A 24,708-nucleotide genomic window follows, 5' to 3' on the forward strand; every position below is an offset into this window, starting at 1 on the left:
CCCTTTGTTGTCTTAACATTCCTGCGCCTTCCTCCTCTCCACTTACTAGTTATAATTTCCTCGTTAAGGAGCAAGTGCATGGCCGAGGACCTACAGGTAATTTCTTACTTTGCTGTCTTTTTTGGTTATCTTTTGGACTCGGAGAATGATTTCCAACAATGTACTTTACATCTTTGAGGCTTACTAGAACCATACAACTAGGACATTCCGTTACTCTTTTTTCTAAACAGGACTTATGGAATATGTGTTGGCAACGTTATCACGTTATCCGTCGAAGACGGACGTGTCCTTTAATCGCTCCCGAAAACGTTTCGCCTATCGTTGAAATCAGTCTATCAAAATAAAACAAAAACGCCCCTGATGAGTTTTTGGCAGAGCTCGCAAATAACTGTTGACCGTTTTTCTTCTCGTGCTCTCGTTGCGAGCAAAACCGAAAAAGGTCCTACTGTCTCGCTCTAGCTCTGAGCAAGAGACACTTGCTGTCATCATTTATGTTTTCTGTTGAGCGCTTTTCGTTGAGCTCGTTGTATGTTGCTCCTTAATGAGCAGTGCGTAAAGAGCGGAACGAGAAACGCTCGCACAATGACAGTCAACAAAAGACCGATTGACCGAAAAACTCAAGGCAAACGGTCTTTACATTTACTTTCGTTGTTGTGAAAAAGAAATAATATAATTTGATTAATACAACATTTTAAATTTATTTTCAAATGTTTTGGTTAACAAGTTCCATTTCGATTCCATATTCCATATAACAAATTGATATCAAAAAGCAATAAAAAGTTTCAGAATATGTTGTTTTTACATTTTATTTTAACATTTAACATTTTTTATATATTATGTGTTAAGCTTTATAACTAATAAGGCGTTCAGATTCTCTGCACTAATCGAACTTCTTCGTTCACTTAATATAAAGTGTAAGGCTGAGAATGCCCGTTCGGCTGCAAAACCGACGATTAACGATTTGCTTGCCTATGCGTGTGAGTGTATACCAACACATACGCAAAAGACCGTTTGCCTCACCTGAACAGGACAAAACGGTCCTGGAACAACCATAACAAAACAGAATAGAAAAAAAAAGGTTTTGCTCTGAGCGCGAGCGAGCTCATTCAAGAACCCATAAATCGGTTGCTCTCTGAGTCTTTTCGTAAAGAGTCAGGAAAAGACACATATTTCCAGACAACGAGAAACGGTCAACAGTTATTTGCGAGCTCTGGTTTTTGGTGATTTTATCATAACGAAAAGTTAAATAATTAAAGACAGTGACTTTATACGTAATTAGCATAATTACAATATTACCAGCAAATGTGGTTGTGTTTCCGCTCCGTCGTTCTACTCTATTATTGAGTTTACCGCTTTACTTATCCGATCTGATCCGTGCTGTTCCGCTCCGGGGAAATGTCAGCCACCAACGGCACGCACTACGAGCAGCTGCAGCAGGGCCGCACGAAGATGTACAAGTCCAAGGAGGACGTCATCCTGGGCGCCCAGTGGGGCGACGAGGGCAAGGGAAAAGTGGTGAACATGCTGACCTCCGGTGTGGACATCGTCTGCAGGTGTCCGGGCGGGAATAATGCTGGACACACTGTGGTGGCTAATGGCACGCAGTTCGACTGTCATCTCCTGCCCAGTGGAGTTGTGAACGAGAAGTGCGTTTCCGTCATCGGCAATGGCGTCGTCATCCACCTGCCCTCGCTGTTCGACGAGGTGCTGAAAAAGGAGACCAAGGGGCTGCAGCTTTCGGAGAACCGGCTGATCATCTCGGATCGTGCCCACTTAGTGTACGACTTCCACCAGCATGTGGATGGTATGCAGGAGGCCGAAAAGGGCGGCAAGTCGCTCGGCGGCAAGGGCATCGCTCGGACTTACTCCAGCAAGGCCACTCGCAAAAGCATCCGAGTGGGCGAACTGCTCGGTGACTTTAACCTGTTTAGCGACAAGTTCAAGTCGATTCTGGCCACGCACGTGCGCCTGTTAACATCGATGTATGTGGAGGCGGAGCTGGCCCGCTACAAGGACTACGCGGATAAGGTGCGTCCCTATGTCATGGATACCATTTGCTTCCTGCACAACGCCCTGCGCAACGGCAAGACTATCCTGGTCGAGGGCGCCAACGCGGCCATGCTGGACATTGACTTCGGCACGTACCCGTATGTGACGAGCAGCAACTGCAGCATTGGAGAAGTTCTCACGGGTCTGGGTCTGCTCCCACAGACGATTGGCGAGGTGATTGGCGTGGTCATGGCCAATACGATGCGAGTGGGCGGTTGTCCCTTTCCCACCGAGCAGCTGAATGAAATTGGCGACTTGCTGCAGACGCGCGGCTTCGAGATCGGGGTCACCACCAAGCGAAAGTGCCGCTGCGGCTGGCTGGACATACCGCTGCTGAAGTACACAACGCTGGTCAACGGCTACACTTGCATCTGCCAGACCAGGCTGGACATTCTCGACACGCTACCGGAAATCAAGGTGGAAGTGGGCTACAAGCAGCCCAGTGGCGAGAAGCTCGACCACTTCCCAGGCACCATGGCCGAACTGGGAAGCACTGAGGTGGAGTACGCAGTGCTGCTAGGCTGGCAGACCTCCACCGAGCACATACGCAACTTCAAGGAGCTTCCGGAGTATGCCCAGAGCTATGTCAGGTTCCTGGAGAGCGAGCTGAGCGTTCCCGTGCGCTGGGTGGGCGTCGGAAAGTGCAGCGAGTCCATCATCAACGTGCATTAACCAGCCAGCAACTGTGCCGACGTACTTATGCTTACGATTTTGTGTATATGAGACGGAATTGCTTTAGAGCCCATTAGCCAGAAACGGCCCTTAAACTATCCAACCACAATTACAGACCTAACCCACAAATACAACTAATATTTCGACTATCTACAACATTTGGACACAAATTATCAGCCTATTGCTTGTTTAAGTTGAATTTCTTAGTTTTGATGTTCACAAAACCATTTGAAGCGGTGCCGTCCGGGGCTCGCACGCATATATACTAAAAGTTTTTGTTTGAAGAGGACGTACTTAGTTTTTAAAATCATCAGGTGCAGTTTCAGTCTCGATCATGCTTTCGTGGAGTGCAGACGCGTTTTTGTATCGCTGCGAAATTCCCTGTGAAGAGTCTGTGGACAAGTCCACCTCCGTGGCAAAACCTACTTTTTTTGTGAATCCGACTTCTAAAGTCGCGGTGTCAGTGCTTCTATGCTTCGTTAGTTGTGCCTTGTCGCGAAAACAAAACAAGTGGAACAGAAAGTAAAAACTAACAGTTGTATTTGTTGTACGTAAAAATAACCGCTAGTTGGTTCAAATTCGAATTCGAAATATATTTGAATTCATTATTTTCTTCCAAATAAAAGAAAAAATAATTTTGAATCTGTTCGCCTCTCGGTGGGTTCGATCCGGGTACCGCCCGATTGCGGGACTTGCACCCTACCCACTAGACCACGATCGCCTCAAAGCAGGCTGGTCAAAGGCCTTCTGTATACCATAAGTCGGTAAAGCAGTGCACACCAGTGCCTAATAGCAAAAATGGCTGGTCTTTCAGACTCCGAAGATGAGCTAAACATCCGAAACACTGTGGCCTTACAACAGAAGAAAATGAGTGATGCACTAAATTGCTCATTAACAAAATTTAGTCGCCTATATAATTCCACGTCTCACAACAACCCACCTGTACCAACCAATGAAGTTGATCCGGAACTAGCAGCCATAAATGCCGAGGATGAGGACTGGTCGCCGTCTTGACTCTAGATCACCGATTTCAGTCACTAAAATAATAAGAAACTCCAATAGCCCAAAAAAGAACGTCTCTGCTAACCGCTTTTCAGAACTGCCGAACATGGACATAGACGTCGAAGTTTCTCAAACGGTCAGCCCCTACGACACTGAAAAAGCCAGTACTTCTACCAGCAACAACAACGTAGTCAACACTAATGTTGGCAACAACCCCGCCAGCAACAATAAGAAACATAGCCAACCGTCTGGCAGTCAAGTACAATTACCAACCCACAAACCACCCCCAATTGTGGTTGATCACTGTGAGAATCTGAACGGACCTATTAGATCCACTGACAAGATTGTTGACCCGTCCAAGTACTCCCTGAAATGCCACCCGAACAACTCTGTTTCTATTCTGGCTGCAGATCCAGATGCATACAGAGCGATAACCAAGTCTCTAACCCTTAAAAAAGTACCATTCCATTCGTGGCAGCTAAAAGAAGAGAGATCCTACCGAGTAGTAATCCGTGGTGTTCATCATTCCATCCCGGATGAAAACATTAAGGAAAGTCTTACCTTGACTGGCCACAAGGTTCGATTTGTGAATAGACCTAGAAGCCGCTTCGACAAGACCAAGTTCGTGAATCTAGTCTTTGTAGAATTAGAACCGGCAGCAAATAACAAAGAAATTCACGAAATTAAGACACTTTGTCGGCAACGGGTCCAAGTTGAACTCCCCTATAAAAAGGATGATGTCGTCCAATGCCAACGCTGTCAAGTATTTGGACACACTAAAAATCATTGCCAAAAGCTATCCAACTGCGTCAGATGTGGCCTAAAACACGGTTTGGAGGCCTGCGTAAAGAATGTTCACCCAGTTAAGTGCGTAAACTGTGGCGGAAACCATACAGAAAGCTATAAAGGCTGTGTCGTCTATCAGCAAGTTGCATATCGACGAAAAAGTATCGCATCCCATCGTAGCACTGTTCCCCAACAGTCAACTAATTCGAATGTTTGGTCAAACTTTGTGGGTCAGAACTCCTACGCAAACGCCGTCCGTGGTCAAGTTAGTCGTCCCCAGGACCAAGAAGCCCCTATGACCTTCCCACAGAGTCAACAGTTTCCTCCACAGGGCGGCAACAACAGAAAGCAAAGTCAGCTCCACCATCAAGTAGTACCACCTCGGCAGCAGCAGCAGCTATCACAGCAACAACAAAGGCCTCAACAACAGCAACAACAGCCTAGTCACCAGCAGCAGTCTTCCCCCCAACAACTGCGACGCAGCTCGCAGCAGTTGATCAACGACCAGCAATGGCAGCGTCAAGAGCAAATGTTTTTGCAATCTAACCAAAATCTGTCGGTCCTCGTCGCTCAGATGGACAAGCTGTTCCAAATGATGGTGTCTATGATGGGACTTGTCTCAAAACTTTTGCCTCTAAATTCTCCTGCAACTGCTCAAGCATTCGCTGAGTTTCTCCCAGTCAATGTTGCACAACCATGAGTCAAATCGGCCTCAACATTGGTGTGTGGAACGCCGACGGACTTGCCAACAAAGCCCTTGAGCTTGAGCTCTTTGTAAAATGTCATAATATTGACATTATGTTGGTTAGTGAAACACACTTCTGCTCAAGGTCGTACTACAAGTTGCACGGATACGATATTCATCAAGCAACCCATCCGGCTGATCGGAAACGCGGTGGCTTCGCAATTTTAGTTAAATCCTGTCTTCAATGTTACCAGTTCTATAGTCTACAAAGCCCAAATGTTCAATGTGTCGCCGTCAAAGTTAAAACAGACCTTGGTGAAACAGCTATTGCGTCTATCTATTGTCCACCAAACTTTCAATGTACTGCTGACGACTTTGAAAAACTCTTCGACGATCTGGGAACAAACTTCATAATCGCAGGAGACTGGAATGCTCACAACCGTCTCTGGGGATCCCGTAACTCAAGCATCCGCGGAAGAGCACTAGCAGACTATATTCAAAGATTAAATGTCCAGGTCCTTGCAACCGGAGGGCCTACACACTATCCGTATAGTCAAAGAACGCCAACCGCCATTGACTTTGCTGTCTACAGAGGGATTCGGCCCGAGAGTCTCACCATCTTAGAAAGTCTTGAACTAAGCTCTGATCACATCCCATTGATAGTGAAACTAAGAGTCGCTGCGCAAAAAACTTCCCGTAGGCCTTGCATCCTTCCTCGGAATGCGAGCCTCCCACGCTTTCAAGAAGCAGTCAACGCCATCCACGACGCCGTCGAGCTATTTGTCCGGAACATCCATATCGCTGCCGAGTCCTCAACCTCAAGCTCAAGCCCCTCCAGTCCACTCCAGATATATGAGATCTCAAGATCCTGTCGACAAAAGTGCATATCGACGAGCGGAGGATGATCTTAAAAAGCTTCTTTATGAAACCAAACGGAAATACTTTGATGAGATGCTCCTGAATGCTGATCCCACCAAACTTTACGGCTTTAACCTCTGGAAATGCACACGGAATATGAAACGCCAGCCCCTACGAAAGATCCCCATAAAGAAATCTGATGACACATGGTGCAGGTCCGACTCAGAAATTTCTTTAGCTTTTGCAGACGAACTTGAAAAACTCTTCCAGCCAAATGGAGCCGCCAGCCGCGAGGATGTTGAAGAAACTCTTGTCTTCCTTGATGCCCCTTTCCCGGATGCCTTACCGATTCAACACGTAAGCCCAGAAGAAGTTTATCTTCATATCCAAAAGCTACATCCTAGAAAAGCGACTGGCTTTGATGGCATTGATAGCAGAATCGCCAAGGCCTTGCCTAAAAAGGGAATCCTGTTCCTTGTTCTCCTGTTTAACTCAATGCTACGTATCCACCACTTTCCCTCTCAATGGAAGTGTGCTGTGATAACGAAAGATATTCGAAAGAATATTTCTTAGCAGAATCATGGGAGTAAGAAGCGTGCAGGATGCCATTCCTGACCATCAGTTTGGTTTTAGGCATCATCATGGAACCCCAGAGCAAGCACATCGAGTTGTCCAGCATATTTTAGATGCTTTTGAAAACAAGCAATACAGCTCTGCAATTTTTCTCGATCTTAAGGAAGCTTTCGACCGTGTGTGGCACGATGGCTTACTTTATAAGTTAAAGTCCCTACTCCCGACTAGCCATTTCCTCCTACTAAAATCATACCTGCTTGACCGAAGTTTCATGGTCGAAGTGAGAGGGGAAAGGTCAAGAATCAGAATCGTTCGAGCTGGCGTTCCTCAGGGAAGCGTTCTGGGCCCCGTTTTGTACACTCTGTTCACTTCAGATCTGCCGTGTCCTAACAAGCCTGGCACGATTCTGGCTACATACGCTGACGACACTGCCTTTATTGCGAACGCCTCTTGCCCAATCGAAGCGTCAAGGATTACCCAGGAATTCCTCGACTCTTACGGGAAGTGGACAAATAGGTGGAACATTTCCATAAATGGATGAAAGTCGCAACACTGCAATTTCACCTTGAGAGGAAAGATCCTTTCCAGAGTAGAGCTTCTCGATATCACCATCCCACAATCACCCCATGCGCAATATTTGGGTTTGATCCTGGACAAGCGGCTCACCTGGAAGCAGCACACTACCAAAATAGCAGCTACATGTAGAGCTAAGCTGAGAAAACTGAACTGGTTGCTTAAGCCAACCAGCAAGCTCAGCCTTGGCAACAAAGTTTTGCTGTTCAAAGCAATTGTGATGCCCTCGATGACGTATTGCATCCAACTATGGGGCATGGCTTCAGACTCGAACGTAATGAAAGTCCAAAGGGTCCAAAACCGTGCGCGTCAGGAATGACGCCCTAACAATTGACCTTCATGTTCCCTCAGTCAGGGAGCAGATAAACCGGCACTCTAGTCGGTACAATGATCGCCTCACATCACACATAAACCACCTAGCAGCTTCCTTGGCCCACCCAAGGACTAGAAGAAGACTAAAGCGAAGGCACCCCGGTGATCTCTGGACAAGAGGACGTCAGGTCTCTCGAGTCCTAAAGCAATAAAATTGTTGTTTTTTTCAGTTATTGTAAATATTGTTAATCACCTTTTCTGTTATGTATCCATGTTAATTTTTCTCTTCGTACACAACGTTTTATAGCCATTAGGTTGGCTGATCAACGTTAAATAAATGAATTTGTTATACTAAAAAAAAAAAAAGGTGCAGTTTCAGAATTTGTGTATGCAAAGGAAAGCAGATGTTTTTTATTGTACATTAACTAAAGGATGTTGTTTTAATATTTGCCAATTCTACGTCGTGCGCTGCTGCTCTTGGCTCCGGTTGCGATCCAACAAATGGGTCACATCGTAACCAAGCCCTCTTTGGTTGAAACAGACGGCCGCAGTGCAGTCGTTTCCTGCGGACCTTCACCTGTCGCTGCCTATACTGGACCACCTGATCCTGTCTTACCCCCTGATCTGCAGCCCGTCAAGAATGAGCAAACATCTACGTCACGTGCTGTTGCAAATGGCTCCGGCACTTTTTTGTCGCCTTCAAACGCCAGCACTGGACCATCGCTGTCAACCTTATCTGGAGTTGCTCAAAGGGAACCTATGCCCTTATCGGGCATTGCGCAAAAAAAGCTCATTTTCGTTCTCCGCCTTAATCCTGGCGCTTCTGCAGACGATGTCAAAATCCACCAGTGCAGCAAACAGACTATTTCTCGAAAAGAACTAACCGTCCTGAGGTTCAAGTTTAAGCAGAGACGTGAGATATCTTCGTTTAAAATTGGAATTCCCGAGGTACATCTTGATAAGGTTCTTATGCCTCTATATGGCCTGAACATGTCATTGTTCACGAGTACGTTAACAAGCTTAATCCTCGGGTTCACGGGCCTCAGATTTCTTCAAACGTTTCAAAAAAACTAAACAATAATTTTCCCTTCACTACCAAAATGTACGCAGTTTATTGGGAAAACTTTGTAAACTGCACGTCCTCTGTTGCCAATGTAATTGCTTTTACTGAAACGTGACTTAATTCCTCTGTGTCTGAAATAATTGCGGGAGAGTATGTGATCTATAGATGTGACCGCTCAGTTCACCTTGGTGGCGGTGTTCTTATTGCCGTCAAGGCCGATCGTGTCTCTCAACGTATCTTGATGATCGGTACAAAAAGTACATTAGAGTTTGTTGCTGTTCGGATTCAGGTTCACGATTATTATGTTTTTATATCATGCTCGTATATTCCCCCTCGGTCTGATACTAGTCTCTACCTTCAGCATTTGGCTCAAATACAGAGTATTCATTCAACCGTTGGCAATAACGATCATCTTATCGTTTTGGGCAATTTTAACCTTCCTGCTATTTCTTGGATGGCCTCAACTAATCCAAATGTTCCCAAAACGGACCATGAGTTTGTTCACGGTCTTATTGATCTCTCTTTAGGACAACTGAACTCAGACTTGAACTGCTCTGGTAAGGTTTTAGAATTTATTTTTTCCTTAGAGATCGATAATGCATAGACAGATCTAGTCCTCTCTCAAATCCTGAAGGCGCGTACCATCCTACACTTGAGGTAGCTATAGAAGCATCAGTTTCAGTACTGCCATGTCCCGAAACCGAACCAGCATTATTTTGTTGTTTCCGTAGAGCTAAGTTCATGCATGTATCTTAAATCGATTGGTCCTTCATGGATTCAATCGACGACCCCTTTCATATTGTGGAACGGTTTTATGGTACACTATATTCAGCTTTCGTTATCCACGATGTCCACGTACTCATCTATTAGTCACGATAGTACTTCATCCTATCCATACCCCCTCCCTCACTCCAACTGTATTTTTATGCCACTTGTTAGTGAGGATGACGTTTTTCAAAACCTATAAACAAAGATGTCTTTCTCTTCGGGCCCTGATCTTGTACCGAGCTGTGTTATAAAAAATTTGCTGATGCCTTGTGTAAACCGTTCTCTAAACTTTTTTAGATATCCTTTCTACATTCTTAATTCCCTGAAGTTTGGAAGGAATCTTTTAGGATAAATAGGATATTAAAAACTACCGTGGAATTAAAAAACTGAGTGCGATTACCAAGTTTTTTAAACAGCTAATAACCGTTCAGCTACAGCACCAATGCAGTTCAGCTATGTTCCCGACTCAGCATGGCTTTATGAAACGAAGGTCAACGTCTACGAATCTTCTGGAATTTACTTCAATCATCAGAAACGCTTTTAAAAATATTTATCCAACTTATGTACTTTTTTCAGACTTCAGTAAGGCTTTCGATTCCGTGAACCATCAGCTATTATTGGATAAATTTAATCTAATAGGATTCCCGATCACGTTGATAAAGTGAATTTCAACATATTTATCGAACCGGACTCAGAGAGAATCATTTAAAAGATCAATCTTAAACCTTGTCCACGTGACCTCAGGTGTTCCGAAAGGAACCCACATAGGATCTGTTCTTTTTGGAATTTTCATTAACGACTTGCCTTAAATAGTTCTCTCCTCTCATGTTCTGATGTACGCTGACGATGTAAAACTTCTAACTAAAACTTTGCTTGCCGTTAACGAATCCCGATTCCAATGCCCTTTTCCAAGCCTATCTGAACAATTTGCATTCTTGGTGAATCCAGAATTTGCTGTTCTTAAACAACTTTAAATATAACTTTATGTCCTTTTATCGGAAGAATCTCTTTCTCACAAGATATTTTATCGGGTCGAGTGTTCTTGAACGCATAAGTTCCGCTACAGACCTTGGAGTCTTATTCAACCACAACTTAAGCTTCACGGATCACATTGGCATCATAGTTAGTAGAGCAAAAGGGGTTTTTGCTTTTGTCAAACGTTGGTCAAAGGAATTTGAGGACCCCTATACCACGAAACACTTATACATTTCCTTGGTTTGTCCACTCCTGGAATACTGCTCGTGTGTTTGGTCACCTCAATATGCCAAGTACCAGGACCTTATCGAATAGGTACAGAAACAGTTCCTTTTGTTTGCACTACGTGGATTAAATTGGGAAACCCATCGTAGACTGCGTCTACTGAACCTGCCCTCCCTCAAGGATCGTCGGACCTGCCACGGTGTTATGTTTATTCGCAAACTAATCACTGGACTTGTAAATTCAAGCTACCTTCTCGGTCAAATACAGTTCTCCATCCCTGTAAGGTCAAGTCGTCACTTTCGACATATGGCCCTAAATATTTGTAAAACTAATTTCGAATTACATGATCCATTTCGCGTTATATGTTCGCAATATATTGAATTGTACTTTTTGATATTCACTGAATGCTGTGTAAATTTGAATGTTACAAACATCCTAACCCACCTGTCTTTACCACCGCCCACTTGATGTGAGACAGGTACTTTGTTTATGCTGGCATTTATTTGCCGACATCAATGAAATAAATCTAAATCTAAATCTTAAAAATATGAAAAATTTGTTACTGCACACGGTTGCGTATCTTCCATACGCTCTCCACAAACTATGCAGACATCTTGTGATGCTCGTGGTGGCTTTCTAAATTCATCTGGTGTATGCTCCACTGGCATGATTGTATTTAATTTTATTGTTTTTTTAAAAAATATTTTTTTGGACAATTTCGGATGCTCCGAAATAAATAATAATTAAATCTATTCAACCAAGATTTAATTTCTGTTTTTCTGGGCTATCCTTTTACCTCTGTTTACCAGTAGATTCTGTATACAAAACTCAGTATGGTTGTTTATATTGGTGGAATCCAAACAATGATTTTCTCTGACTATAATTACGAGTTAATTGCCTACCTATTCTAATTTGGTCAAAATATTCAAATGCTCAAAATCGATTCCAAAAATTACAGAATTAAGTGTTCAACTTTTCTAAATTAAACTCATGAATTTCATCGAATTAATTGAGCTATTTATTGAATCTTCTTTATGTATCTGACCTTCTTATTTGCAGAAATTTAATAGTGACATTCTACTACAATGCTGTTTTTATAGGTCATTCCTTTCTTTTAATAAAGTATACGTACTTCCGGTCGACACTTTTCGCATGCGCCATTTAGTTCAAGATCCAAGAAAGCCCATACATTATGTCTTCATACAATGTAATAATTAACTTTATCAACTATGGTAAAGCAATCTTACATTGCTGTACTATCATAGCAATGCCCCACGTTCTTGGGCACCAAAATCTTGTAACGCATGCCTTGTAGGTAAAGTCTTTTCTGTCTCGCCTTTTGGAGATAACTTACTGGCCAATGAATCCGCAACTAACACGCGATTGGGACCTTTTAATACCCTAGCTTCAGCGGGAGGAATTGGGTGGATTTCAGCTGTTGTAAATCGCGGTTACGTTGAAATACTTAAAGATCCCTCCAGAAACTATCTTATCGAAAGTCCGCACAAAACTCTCAAATTAATATTGGAACTGAACAATGAATGGCGGATAAACTAAATCGGTAAACAGCACATAAGTTAAATAGATAAAAGCGGATTGGACTGAGAAGTTGTTCGTCCTACCCTTCTATACCCTCCCAACCTTGGTTCTTTCTGTTAAGGTATTAAATGAGAACCGCAAAATGTTTAGTTAATTATTATTTTGTTTTTAGAGCCCCATGTCCTCGGAAAATTTAAAGGCTACTTTGCCTTTCATCATGGTATATATAATTTAGTGTCACAAAAATTTTGTAGGGGTATAATTGACATACATTAATAAATACTTCATTTAATTAACTTCATGATTTCCATTCAATTTATATTATCCAATATAACTGGCCGCTTAAATGTTTATTCTAGGCATAGGTTTTCTTAGTTTTAAGTGCAATTGATTTGTTTCTTTGTTCATTTCATTTCATTTCTTTCGTTTTCTTCACAGGGTTTGTCTGCTTACATTTTTATTTTTTTTCTGATTGCAAGGCAAACCGTAATTATACACAATTAGTTCCCTTTAATTCATCTTTGAGGGCAGCCAAAATCCTCAAAGATGAATAACACAACCAAAACAAAACTGCCTGGAAAGCTTATCTCGGCCGGACTTAGGTTTGTGCAAGCCAGATCAGAACCGAAGTTTTTGTATCTTGGGAGGGCGCCGGTTATTCGTTTTGGAGGGTCTTAGCTCACCCGATCGCTTTTGGGGTAAAATTCTTTCAAACGGCGGCTTTCCCGAAACAATTAAACTGGAGTAGCATGCGATCACTTACCCTCTGAAAATTCCGATGAAGCGCTCCACGGTTCCAGGGATAAGCTTGTTGAAATCTTGGAGAGACAAGTTTTAATTATTTCTTCGCAACCGACCTGGATACCCAAGATTTAGTGATGATTCGTGCAGACATTTACAGGTTAAAGAAGAGAGTTATGCAACGCTTGTACCGACTTGGGTGTGTAAGTATTTCAAATAGAGTGATACGATCAATTGCACTTTGAGTTACGTAACTTTAGATCAATTTTAATATTTTGTTTTGGGGACTATTTCCAAGTGATACTGGCTAACTCTCTCTCTAATCTCGGAGCAGCTGCACTATTGGGAGGTTAAGCACGTGGCGGTCGCAATTGGGGTGAATGTGTCTGGAGGTGCCGTTGGGAAGTCGTCGATAATTCTTCGTGGACTTTTGTGGCAGCAGTTTGCCGAACCTCCGCCTTCCCAATTGAAGGGATCCTAACCCCACGGACAACATGCTGCTGGCTAGATGTTTATGGCTTGATCTTCTGATTGAGAACTTGATGTTAATTTCACGTTGTCTATCGTTGTCACGTTTGTCGTTCCTTTAATGTATTTGTTGTTTCTATCTGTTTTCAGTTTTAGACGTTTGACTAGTTTGTTATTTAATTGTGTTTTAACATACACGAGCCTTAATAATCACTGATAACAAAGATTTAAGTGACTTTCGAACTGCACGTGGTGTGGCCAGAAATTGAAGTTGGACTAAGTTTTTGAAGCCAACCTTTCACTGTGAGTTCTCGAAACAGAAAGACTGAGTAGATCGGAATTCAAAAGCTGGAAAATTTAAATTAAAGGTCTTAAGGCTGGTGCATTACAGTCGTTCACTCAATGCCTTGTTTTGAGAGTATGCAATATCGTGCTCTTTGCAAGCTTCATCCAATGGGTTAATTCCTTGATCACCGCGTTCCAACCGTTTATGTAACTTTGTACACGGTCCACAAAAATTATATCCCGGGCTATATATGGGCTTCAAACGGTAATGTATTGATTAGCTTATTGACAAGACCACCACCGTGTTTACAATTAAAACGAGGAAGAACGAGTCGAGTACCTCGACTATCAGATACTCGTTACTCAGCTAAAGGGACAAAAGGGAAATGAAGATATGAAAGCAGCAAGGCGAGACTGAAATGCGCCACATACCCCTGTTCTCAATATATATGGTCAGATTCACGATCTGGCCCCACGGTGCCCAATACCTGCGGAGAATTTGGGCAAAGGGAGCTTTCGCTATTGCTGGAGAGAGAGGCAAAAGTCAGTCTGAGCATTGAACTGCATCGCAACGCTAACGGAGCTGCGTTATTCTTTTTGATTGCTTGTTATACATCAATAAATATTATCTACATTTTCGCAGTGTTTTGTACAACTAAAGGAACCCCTTAATTCTATGACCCCGAGCTGCCGGCAGGAGGGGACACATCTTAACATGGTGGCCCACGAGGGTAAGCATTTGTGAAAATTTTGTGAACAATTTAACTATATAACTATATAACTAACCTAACTAAAAAAGCTATTAGAAAAGCGCGGCGCAAGCTCCGTTAGTTCGTGCAGTGCAACTCAACTCCGTTCGACGAACACAGATAAAACATACCGGAATATTGTTAAGCGCCGCTTAAGATAATCGCTTATCTACGCTCAGGCGGGACGCCGTTTGTTTTCTCCGCTTTGGCTTTGTACTGGAATTTTTGGGTAAGGAAAAGAAAAAGTTTTTTTTTTGTGTGCGTGATAAGTGTCATAGCTGAGCGGCATAAGTTGGGAAGGTTTTACTTACACTAGCCAACATGGATCCAGAACCAGAAACTCCGCTGTCTTTAAATAAATTTATTAACCTCCAAGTTGACAGTTTTCAGCAAGTAGAGGAATTGCGGAGTGCGTTTTTGGTCGCTCACGAGCAGGTTGTCAACATAGCCGGCTATGCGGAATCGGCGTATGTTACCAAGCATTTCCAATCCGAATTTGAAGAGCGGTAAATGGACGCCTATTGTCTTTTCGCCGAGGATCAAGAGAAGCTTGTGCCAACGGAGTCTAAGACCGCACCTGTGGCCGCAGCTGTCGGACCGACTGCTGAGGCTCGCATGACGATAACACAAATGACAGTTCCAAAATTCTCAGGTGCAGCCGTGTACTGGCCAGGTTATTTTGATGCATTTACAGCCTTGTATACAACAATCCGTCGCTTACCGGGATGCAAAAGCTGCATTTTCTGAAGGAAACGCTCCATCATGGCGCTAATCGATCAGGGCTCCGAGGCGACCATCGTATCCGAGCATGTGGTGCAATCCCTGCATCTCAGGCGGACAATGGCGAGGACGTCCATTGTCGGAGTATGCCAAGGGGTTGGGTCCAGGAGAAAGTACATGGTTAACTTCAAGTTTCTAATTTCTCCAGCTCAAGAGGCGGCTTGCGGCACGCTCAGGAAGACAGTACACTGAGGAGATTGAGGAGTATTTATCCTTGGGACAAATCGCTGTCGCGAAAGGATCCGAAAGCAGCTTATGTGTACGCACTCCGGCCGGAATGCATCATGCGTATTGTGTGCTACCCCACCATGCCGTCTACAAGGCAGAAGGTTCTGTCCCGAAGCAGAGGATAGTGTTCGACGCCTCCGCGAAGACGAGCAACGGAAGTTCCCTAAATGATGTTCTATTCACCGGACCCCCTCTCCAAAACGACATGTCTGCAGTGCTTCTCAATTGGCGAAAATATCGCTCTGTTTCTGCAGCCGACATTCAAAAAATGTATCGCAGCATTGACGTTCACCCGGAGGACACGCAATATCAGCGGATTTTCATCAAGACATACGCGTTGTCGACTCTGACGTTCGGAACGGCATTCGCACCATACACAGCCATTAGAGTCAGTTGATGCCGCCAGACGCCTTTAAATTGGGATACAAGGGATCCGGAAAGGCGTTGGGGATGTATTGGCTCCCAGACTCCGACTGTTTCAAGTTCAAAATGAATTTTGACTTTCCAGATTGCACGACGAAAAGGACCTTGCTGGCCGCTATCGCGCATCTTTTCGATCCGTTAGGTCTGATAGCTTCGGTCAACATAGTTGGAAAGCTCATTTTAAAGGAGGTGACTTTGGTCAAGGTGGAGAACAGCGAGGGAGTGCAGGTGTCGTTGGACTGGGACTCACCGGTGCCAGCACCGATTCTGGAGCGTTGGCGGGCGTTTCGCTCCGACCTCCCAGGAATCGAGGACATCGCCGTCAGTCGGTGGACTAAGTACGATCCGGCCTCCGTAGCCGTTGTGCAGCTGCATGCGTTCTGCGACGGGTCGTCGTCGTCGTATGCTGCCTCTGTTTACCTGCGAGTCGAGCACGTCAACGAGACCGTTGGCACGACCTTGCTGGCGTCCAAGACGAAGGTCACACCAGTCAAGCCGTTAACCGTACCGTGCGCGAGCGACATTCTTGGTCGAAGCAGTTTCCCAGCTCGATTTTACCTTCGAGGCCAGCGTTGGAGGCGAAAGCGGATAAGATCCGGATTAACCACGCCTCTCCAGTCCATTCATTTATCGTCTGTTTTTTCACGTATAGTCGAGCCTTTCGAGTGGTCGCGTACCTAAGGCGTTTTGTTTTCAACGCTTCGCACAAACCGAGCCGACGCGCAGGATCCTTGAGCATACCCAAGCTCGACGACGCCATGTTTTGCATCGTACGGATTGTTCAGAAGGAGTCGTTCGCGGCGGTCTGTCGATCCGTAAGACACTCAAAGCCGCTCCCTTCCTCCATTCTGGTGGAGGATATTTTACGGGTAAGAGGCCGTCTTAGGTTCTCTGCGTTGCCGCCGGACAGGCGCCACCCTATTATTCTGCCCAGTACCCATTATTTTACCGATCTGGTTATTAACCATTCTCACCTAGCTACGCTTCACGGAGGTGCGCAGCTGACCTTGGCTCATACGTGCCAGCGATTCTGGATTATCACCGGAAAACGTTCCGTACAGCGAGTGATATGGAAATGCGTTCGCTGTTTTCGCGCCACCCCAACCATCTCTTCGCAGCTCATGGGAGACCTGCCTCTTCACCGGGTGAACCCGCCGCAGAGGCGTTTCCTCACTACAGGAGTCGATTATACCGGAGCCATTAAGCTCAGAGCGGCGCAGAGCCGCACCTACAAAGGCTACATTGCAGTGTTCATCTGTCTCGCAACGAAAGCAGTTCATTTTATGTTAAGTCATTCATGTTAAGTTTAATAGAGAGTCCCAATGGATTAAAATTCGCAAATGTTTATATATTTTCAAAAAGTTTATATCAACCTAAATATGAGTACTTGGAGAAATTAATCAAACCGATTAATGGAATGGGATATCATACATTCTCCCATAATGACGGTTTACTAGACCCCAGTGAAGCCAAATACAATTCCACTAAAAAACAATATCTTATATTTTTGTATGGGTCGACATATGTATATATATCGACTCTGGTCGATATATGTGCGCAGCTATCGACTTTTAAATGTATAATTCGATTGCAAATATTTATGAAAAAATTAATCTCTTCCACATCGGTGACAATGTTATTACAATTCCTACTGGATCATACGAGTTGAATGATATCACCGATTACGTTTACAATAAACTAAAAGACTAACCCCTTGAAAATACATTTAAAATTCAAAGTAACAATAATACACTTCTAGTTCAAGCAACTACCACGCGAGAGTCAGTTTTCTTTAATAAGGAAAAATCGGTTGGACAACTGTTTGGCTTCCATCAAAAAGTACTAGGACCACATCCTACAAAAACCAATCGATCAGATCAGACTGAACATTAGGGTGGTCCGAAAAATGAAAACTAGTTCTCACCATTTTTTTTGGTAGATAAGGTGTGTAAAAAATGTAATCAAAAATTAAAAAAAATTTTGTTGAGACTTAGACCTCTCGAATCGTCCTCTAAGTTTGCTTTAAAATTACTCATACGACATGTGTTCCAGCCAGAACATTTTTCGAAAAAAACCATTTCCCACTCCCAACTTTGTCAACATTCTAAGAGGCTCCACAAAGATTATTTTAGCCTAAAAAAAATGTTAATATAAAAGGAGAGCCTTCTTTGTCCTTCCTCATTTGGGTACATAAGTGTTTACAGAAGCTCCATTTATGAAACGGTTTTTTCAAAAATAAATAAAATTATTTGCGAAATGTTTTAAATGACTTATTATGCAACTCGAGGATTTTAATACCTTATTGTCAATATTTTCAAAAATTAATCCAATTCGATCTTGTACGACCATGTAAATTCTGGTTTTAGCAACTATAAAAGTTTTTCAATTTTTAAAGCTTTCAAAGTAGCTCGGAAAGGTGACAAACGAATTTAAGAAATAAAACCAAGTCAAGGCCACCCATAAGAAAACTATATATTCTATCAAAGGCAACAGTGCGTATGAGTTATAAACTTTGAAACCGATTCGCAGACCCTAAAACGCGTTGTTTTTAAAAAAAATGTCGCACCGTATAGGCGGATGAGAGTAGGACCTTAAAAATGTCCATACAAATGTGGACCGCCCTAGTGAACATATTAAAAATTAATACAATTCGTTTGGAATGTAATATAATCAGCGGTTCATATGTAGATAATACACCGAATCACACGTTACATGAGTTTGGCATTAATGTTCCGGCTGGGTATAAAATGACAGTGACACCACATAACCTAATTTATTTACCAATCAACTGTGACGAAATAAGCACACTATCTATACGCATATTTGTTCAAAACGGAGATTTGGTGAACTTACGTGGTGAAAACGTTTCGATTCGCATGCACATTCGGTTAATAGAAAGAATTTTTGTAATAAAAGAAGTAGCTTAAGTCCTCGGCCAAGCATTACTAACTGTAAAGCTAATGAAAAAAGGATCAACAGTAAAAAGAAGTTCACTTACTATAATAAACAAACTATTTTAAATGTCGTTAGGTTGCATGCTTCGAGTATAATATAAAAGATGGAAAGAAAAACAATGAACGAAATTTAAATTGTTTGAGAAAAGGTTTACTCAGATAAGAGTATTTCGAAGAAAGAGTTTCATACATATTCATCGTATAATCAAACATTTTAGCCAAACGATGATATTCAAATTATTATCCAAAATAAAGACTTGTACGTTCTTCCTCACGAAAGTTATCTTAATTTTCAAGGAATTATTAGAAAAGATATAACGAACGGACCTACAACTGGTAATGTTACCACTTTAAAAAAAAAGTTGCATGCTTCGAGTATAATATAAAAGATGAAAAGAAAAACAATGAACGCAATTTAAATTGTTTGAGAAAAGGTTTACTCAGATGAGAGTATTTCGAAGAAAGAGTTTCATACTTATTCATCGTATAATCAAACATTTAAGCCAAACGATGAAATTCGAATTATTATCCAAAATAAAGACTTGTACGTTCTTCCTCACGAAAGGTATCTTAATTTTCAAGGAATTATTAGAAAATATATAACTGGTAATGTTACCACTTTTAAAAAAAAAAACTGTATGGCTTATTTTTGGATGAAATTAAGTTCGAAATAAATGGATGTGACATTGATAGAACACGATTTGTCGGTATGACTGCTACCCTAAAAAATGTTATATCTCTGGATAATCTTCAAAGTCAAAATCGATTGAATTCTGGATGGAGCAGTGGAGACGAAATTTCTGCGGGACCCCACTTCAACTTTTTTGTACCATTACAAAATTTGTTGGGATTTGGTGAGGATTATAAGAAAGTTTTGTTATTGTTAAATTGTAAACACGAACTAGTGTTGATGCTAACTAAGAATCTTGGCGATGTGTTTAAACAAACCAGAAATAAACAAGCTTTTAAACTGGAAATGACGAATATAGCCTGGAAAATTCCCCATTCCCCAAAAATTAAGATGTACGATATTATTAAAAGTGGTGTAAACCTACCGTTCGCATTCCGTAGTTGGTATTCATAGGTTAGTTTCAAATTGAGGTATGGCAGCCAACACAGCTGGAATGTGAAATTTTCGGCTAATCGCGAAAAACCACGATTTGCAATAATTGGATTTACACTAAATGGAGAAGTTATCACAAACTTGAAAGTTGACTTGAACTTGGAGTCATATCCATATGATAATCTGAATGTCGATTTTAGTAAGAATCAGTATGGTCACCTATATGAAATGTATACAAGATTTCAATCTAGTTACTATAATCGTGAATCACAAACATTTTTGACCCCAAATGAATTTAAATTGAAGGGTCCTATTATTGTGGTTGATCTTTTATATCAAAACGAATCAGTGAAAACTGGTCCTATTGATGTGAGAATTTCAATAGAACTGAAGACACCAAGTCATGAAAATACCCAAGCTTACTGTCTCCTCATACATGACCGTTTAGTTGAATACAAGGTGAGTTCCAAAGTAAACAGGAATTTTTGAATCTAGCGCCTTCTAGTGGCGCCATCTATATGGCAACTGGTGCGTTAGAATCTGCTATCGTTTATCGACTTCCTGTAAAAATTTCATTACATTTCATCTATTGGAAGTGAGGTTATTGCGTTTTAAGTGTCAGTTGTGAGGAGTTGAATAACTCCCCACAAATAGAAGCAGCAGCAGATGGCCGGCCGCTTACCAGATACGCGGCGAATTCGCGTAGTAACGGCGCGGCGAGGAGAACGAGAGAGTTTGGAGACCAAGGGTGGAGATCGAGAGAGTTTGGAGACCGGCGAAGGAGAGCGAGAGAGTTTGGAGACCGGCGAAGGAGAGCGAGAGAGTTTGGAGACCAACGAAGGAGAGCGAGAGAGATTGGAGACCAAGGATGGAGATCGAGAGAGAATGGAGATTTCGCGGGCAGAGCAAGAGTGCCGTGTGCAAAAGCGGATAACGGAACTTCACCGGACTTTGGACTCTCCCGTGAACTTTGGACCGGGAGAAGAAGTGCCACATCTCGGCAGTGGAGTGGCACACAGGCGTGCCACAAACATCATGGGAATCAGCAGGACGGCAGCAGTGGGCGGAGCATCGATTGGAGCGGTACGTGAAGGACAAGTGGGTCAACCAGGAGGCGCGGACTTTGGACCCGGAGTGGAGAGATCCAGCGGGCCGTGCGCAAAAGGGAAATAACGGTTCCCGGAGGCCCTATATAAGGCCGCAGAGCGCTGGCAGCTGGATCAGTCGATTACGAGGAGTCAAGCCTTCAAGATCAGTTAAAGTACCAAGTGAACAGTCAGTCAAGCAAGTAATCTACGAGGGAGCTACAACCAAGCGAGTCGTCGGAAGCAGCGCCGTGGGAAGCACACAAGGAGCAAGATCGCCACGTCGAGACGTTCGGGATTGGGACATCAGGAATCTCCGAATTGAGACACAAGTGGCTGAGTTCCGGAAGGCAACACACGGCTAAGTCAAGGCGTTCGTTTTCCAACTTTGTCACGACCACACCCTGGCGAGTCGCCCGGCGGGTCTGTCAGAGACAAGCGGAAGAGTCCTACGACGAGGAACCGTCAGTTTGGGGAGGAAAGTTGCCTGAGACCCAGCGTGCCTTGCCCGACCGAGCAGGACCTGGCGTGACGGACGAGCGGTAGATCGATTTGCGGTTTCAAGAGGCGAACGCCTGGAGAGCCCTGCGATTACCGGCGAAGTTCCTGAACAGCAACCGCCCAACTCCCCGAGTGCCAGAACGACGAGCTACTGGTCAGGAGACAACGCAGAAGACATCGGCAGCGACGCCAGCAGACATTTCCGGCCGCCACGTTACCATCGCCGCGCGGAGCTCATTGGGGAGCGCAGGCGCGTCACGGACGATAAGCATTAGGGTGAAGCCGGGTGGAACGTTCGTCTGCGCTAGGCGTAAAGCGAAGTGAACTGCTAGACAGCCTCCTGGCGACAGCCTGGACTGTCAGCGCGATCTGAGCAAGAACCTAGCGGGACCGTCCGGGACAGAGCAAGGGACAGGTATTGCCTCGAAAGGCGTCGGCCTGGAGAGCAAGGCTTGTTCACCCTAGTCTGAGAACGGTGACGCTTCCCTAAGCCCACAAGGCCGAGCTCTTTGCGAGTCTAAGGCGCAACAAGCGACCCCGAGGCAGCGCGTCGGCGAGTGAGCAGAGGTGGCCACTACGAGCGTCCCGAGACCCAGGAGCCAAGCGGAAGCCGAGTCAACGCGTCGACAAGCCAGAAGGAGGAGCACCAGCAGCCGGCGGAGCCAGAGCAAGGAGATACAGATACCCGCTGTACCAATACCACGAGAATAAATCCCACTGTTGCCATTTGAACCTTTTGTTTTCTCACTGATCTACGGGGCAGTCACGTCATATAAATTTGGTGGGACGAACACACAACCTTCTGAGCTAGCCGCACGAATCTCGTAGCGAGCAGACATACAAAATCAGTTCGTTACACAGTATGTTTAAATTTAATTTTGTTTTAAAATTGGTAAAACTTTTACCGAAACGTTTCAATTGATGAAACAAGTATATGGCGATGATTGTCTTTCCCGTAGCAGAGTGCACCAGTGGTTTCAACGTTTTCAAAGTGGTCGTGAGGACATAAATGACGATGAACATGTCGGCCAACCAAAATCCGTGATCACCGAAAATTCCATCGAAACTGTGCGTGAATTCATAAAAAATCAGCCGAAATCATCATTGAAAATTATGGAAATAGAATTGAACATCTCCAAAACATCGATTTATCGCATTTTTACCGAACATTTGGGCTTACAAAAGGTGTGTGCACGGTTTGTTCCGCACAAATTGACTGACGTCCAAAAATTGCTCAGAATTCAACATTCGAAGGACATCATTAAAGAGGCAAAAAAAGACCCGAACTTCCTTTACAAGATTGTGACTGGTGACGAAACGTTGTTTTTTCAATATGATCCCGAAACGAAACGCCAGAGTGCTGAATGGAAGGCGCCGGACGAGCCGAAACCCAAAAAATCGCGCCTGTAGAAGTCAAAAGTGAAGACAATGCTGATTTGTTTTTATGATTCCAAGGGTATTGTCCACAAAGAATTTGTTCCACCCGGCCAAAACGTTAATGCGGTATTCTACCTTGGAGTTTTGAAGCGTTTGGTGCGCCGTATTCGACGTGTTCGGCCCGAATATCGCGAAGATGGAAGTTGGCGTTTGTTGCACGATAATGCGCCGTCTCATCGATCGACGCTTGTGTCCGACTATTTGACCAAAAATCACATTTTAACCATCAACCACTCCCCGTATTCACCTGATATGGCACCGTGCGACTTCTACCTTTTTGAAAAAATGCATTTGCCGATGAAAGGAAAGCGTTATGCAGACGTAGAGGCCATTCAAAAGGCTTGCACAGGCATACTGGCGGCCATACCGGGCAACGAGCTAAAACACTCGTTCGACATGCTGTTGGACCGTGTAAAACGCTGTATTAAAACAGAAGGAGACTATTTTGAATAAAATAAATTGATTTTGCCGAAAAAACTATTTGTTCTGTCTTTTTTTTTAAGTCCTGTTTTTTTTGGAACTCACCTTGTATAACCCATTAAGCGGACTAGTACAACGAGTTGTTTAACATTAGAAGAATGTTGAAAGATACTGTTTCGATTGATGTTCAAGGTTTCTTTGATTATAATAATAATTTTATTCTGAAGGAAATTGGAATTGTATTCGAAAAAGATCCAAACTTGAACAATAGTTTTTTAATGGAACCACCATATGATTTTACTTTGCTAAATACAAAATCTCGAAAAACTGTAATTTGGTTACACATCACAAAATTTTTTGGAACGCTGGAGAAAACAGTTTACCGCAAACTCGAATGTATCTGAGGACAATTACAAACGGAAAACAAATTATTTGTAAAGGTGTGGAAAAGAAACGATTTCTACAGACGTTTTTTGGGAGTCAGCTCATTAATATCGAGGAAATGGGATGTCCGTCATCAAACAGGTTAAAAAGAAACCGTTTTCCCTATTGTGAAGCACACCTTAAGGGCGGGGCTTGTGCTCTTAACAATGCATACATAATTTTGACATTTTTTAAAAGTAGCTCTAAAAAAATAAAATAATTTTTATACATCATTTTAAAGTTGAGACTACATGAAAACAAAATTAACAGAATGAAATTTAATGAGGAAATTGACCAACTTATTGAACAATTTTGAAGGACAGATATTTGGTCAACATTTTCAATACCTTCTAAACACAAAAACTATGTTTATGAATCGAGGTGCACATGATCTAAAAACGACGAATTATGGTGAACACTTTACATTTTGTAATCTTGAATTGACGTCGGAAACGTGCGCCTGCCTTTTCTATGCAAATCGCCGGAACGAAGCCAGAAAATTTATTTCAATATATAATAAAACATGTTCGCCATACCAAAATAAATTATACATTTATTAATAAATTATTATGCAACAAAATTAACTTCTGACTTTTTATTTCGAGCTAAAATTACAGGTACGGCGAATGGAAAATATTTCCTTGACTAAGATATGTCGGCTACTTGCGAGTTGTTGCGCGGTCATGATTTCAACCCCTATTATGGAACGTTTTAGAGCTAGCAGTCAGCCGTGAGGTCGTTGGCGTGAGGTCAATGATCTTATCAATGAGCGTGCGCCTTTAGGCTTGTCCATGTGTCCCTTTTATTGCGGTCAGGTAATGGACAGGTGCGCATGTTCTGGTAGCTCTTGCTTGAATCCCTTTTATGACATGTTTATGACCCATTTGTGGAGGAGAGAATCTTAGACCATTTACCAGTTAAACGTTCTGGGGCGAAAACAAAAATGTGTGTTTGAAAATAATCTACATCTAAAAATCATTAACTTCTGAGATTTATTTTATTGGGGTTCTTTTGATTTCTAAATTAGTTTTACATTCATAGAAAACTTTATTCCCCAACATGATCGGACAT

General features: G+C 43.0%; 1 protein-coding gene across 1 annotated transcript; it reads left to right on the top strand.

Moving 5' to 3' along the window:
- Positions 1-1,395: 1,395 nt before the first annotated feature.
- Positions 1,396-2,721, top strand: LOC119561850 (adenylosuccinate synthetase-like). Its single transcript, XM_037875332.1, has one exon. It carries the CDS (start codon positions 1,396-1,398, stop codon positions 2,719-2,721), a length of 1,326 nt encoding a protein of 441 aa, XP_037731260.1.
- Positions 2,722-24,708: the final 21,987 nt, after the last annotated feature.

This window comes from Drosophila subpulchrella, unplaced genomic scaffold, assembly GCF_014743375.2.
Source record: "Drosophila subpulchrella strain 33 F10 #4 breed RU33 unplaced genomic scaffold, RU_Dsub_v1.1 Primary Assembly Seq379, whole genome shotgun sequence".
Taxonomy (NCBI): domain Eukaryota; kingdom Metazoa; phylum Arthropoda; class Insecta; order Diptera; family Drosophilidae; genus Drosophila; species Drosophila subpulchrella.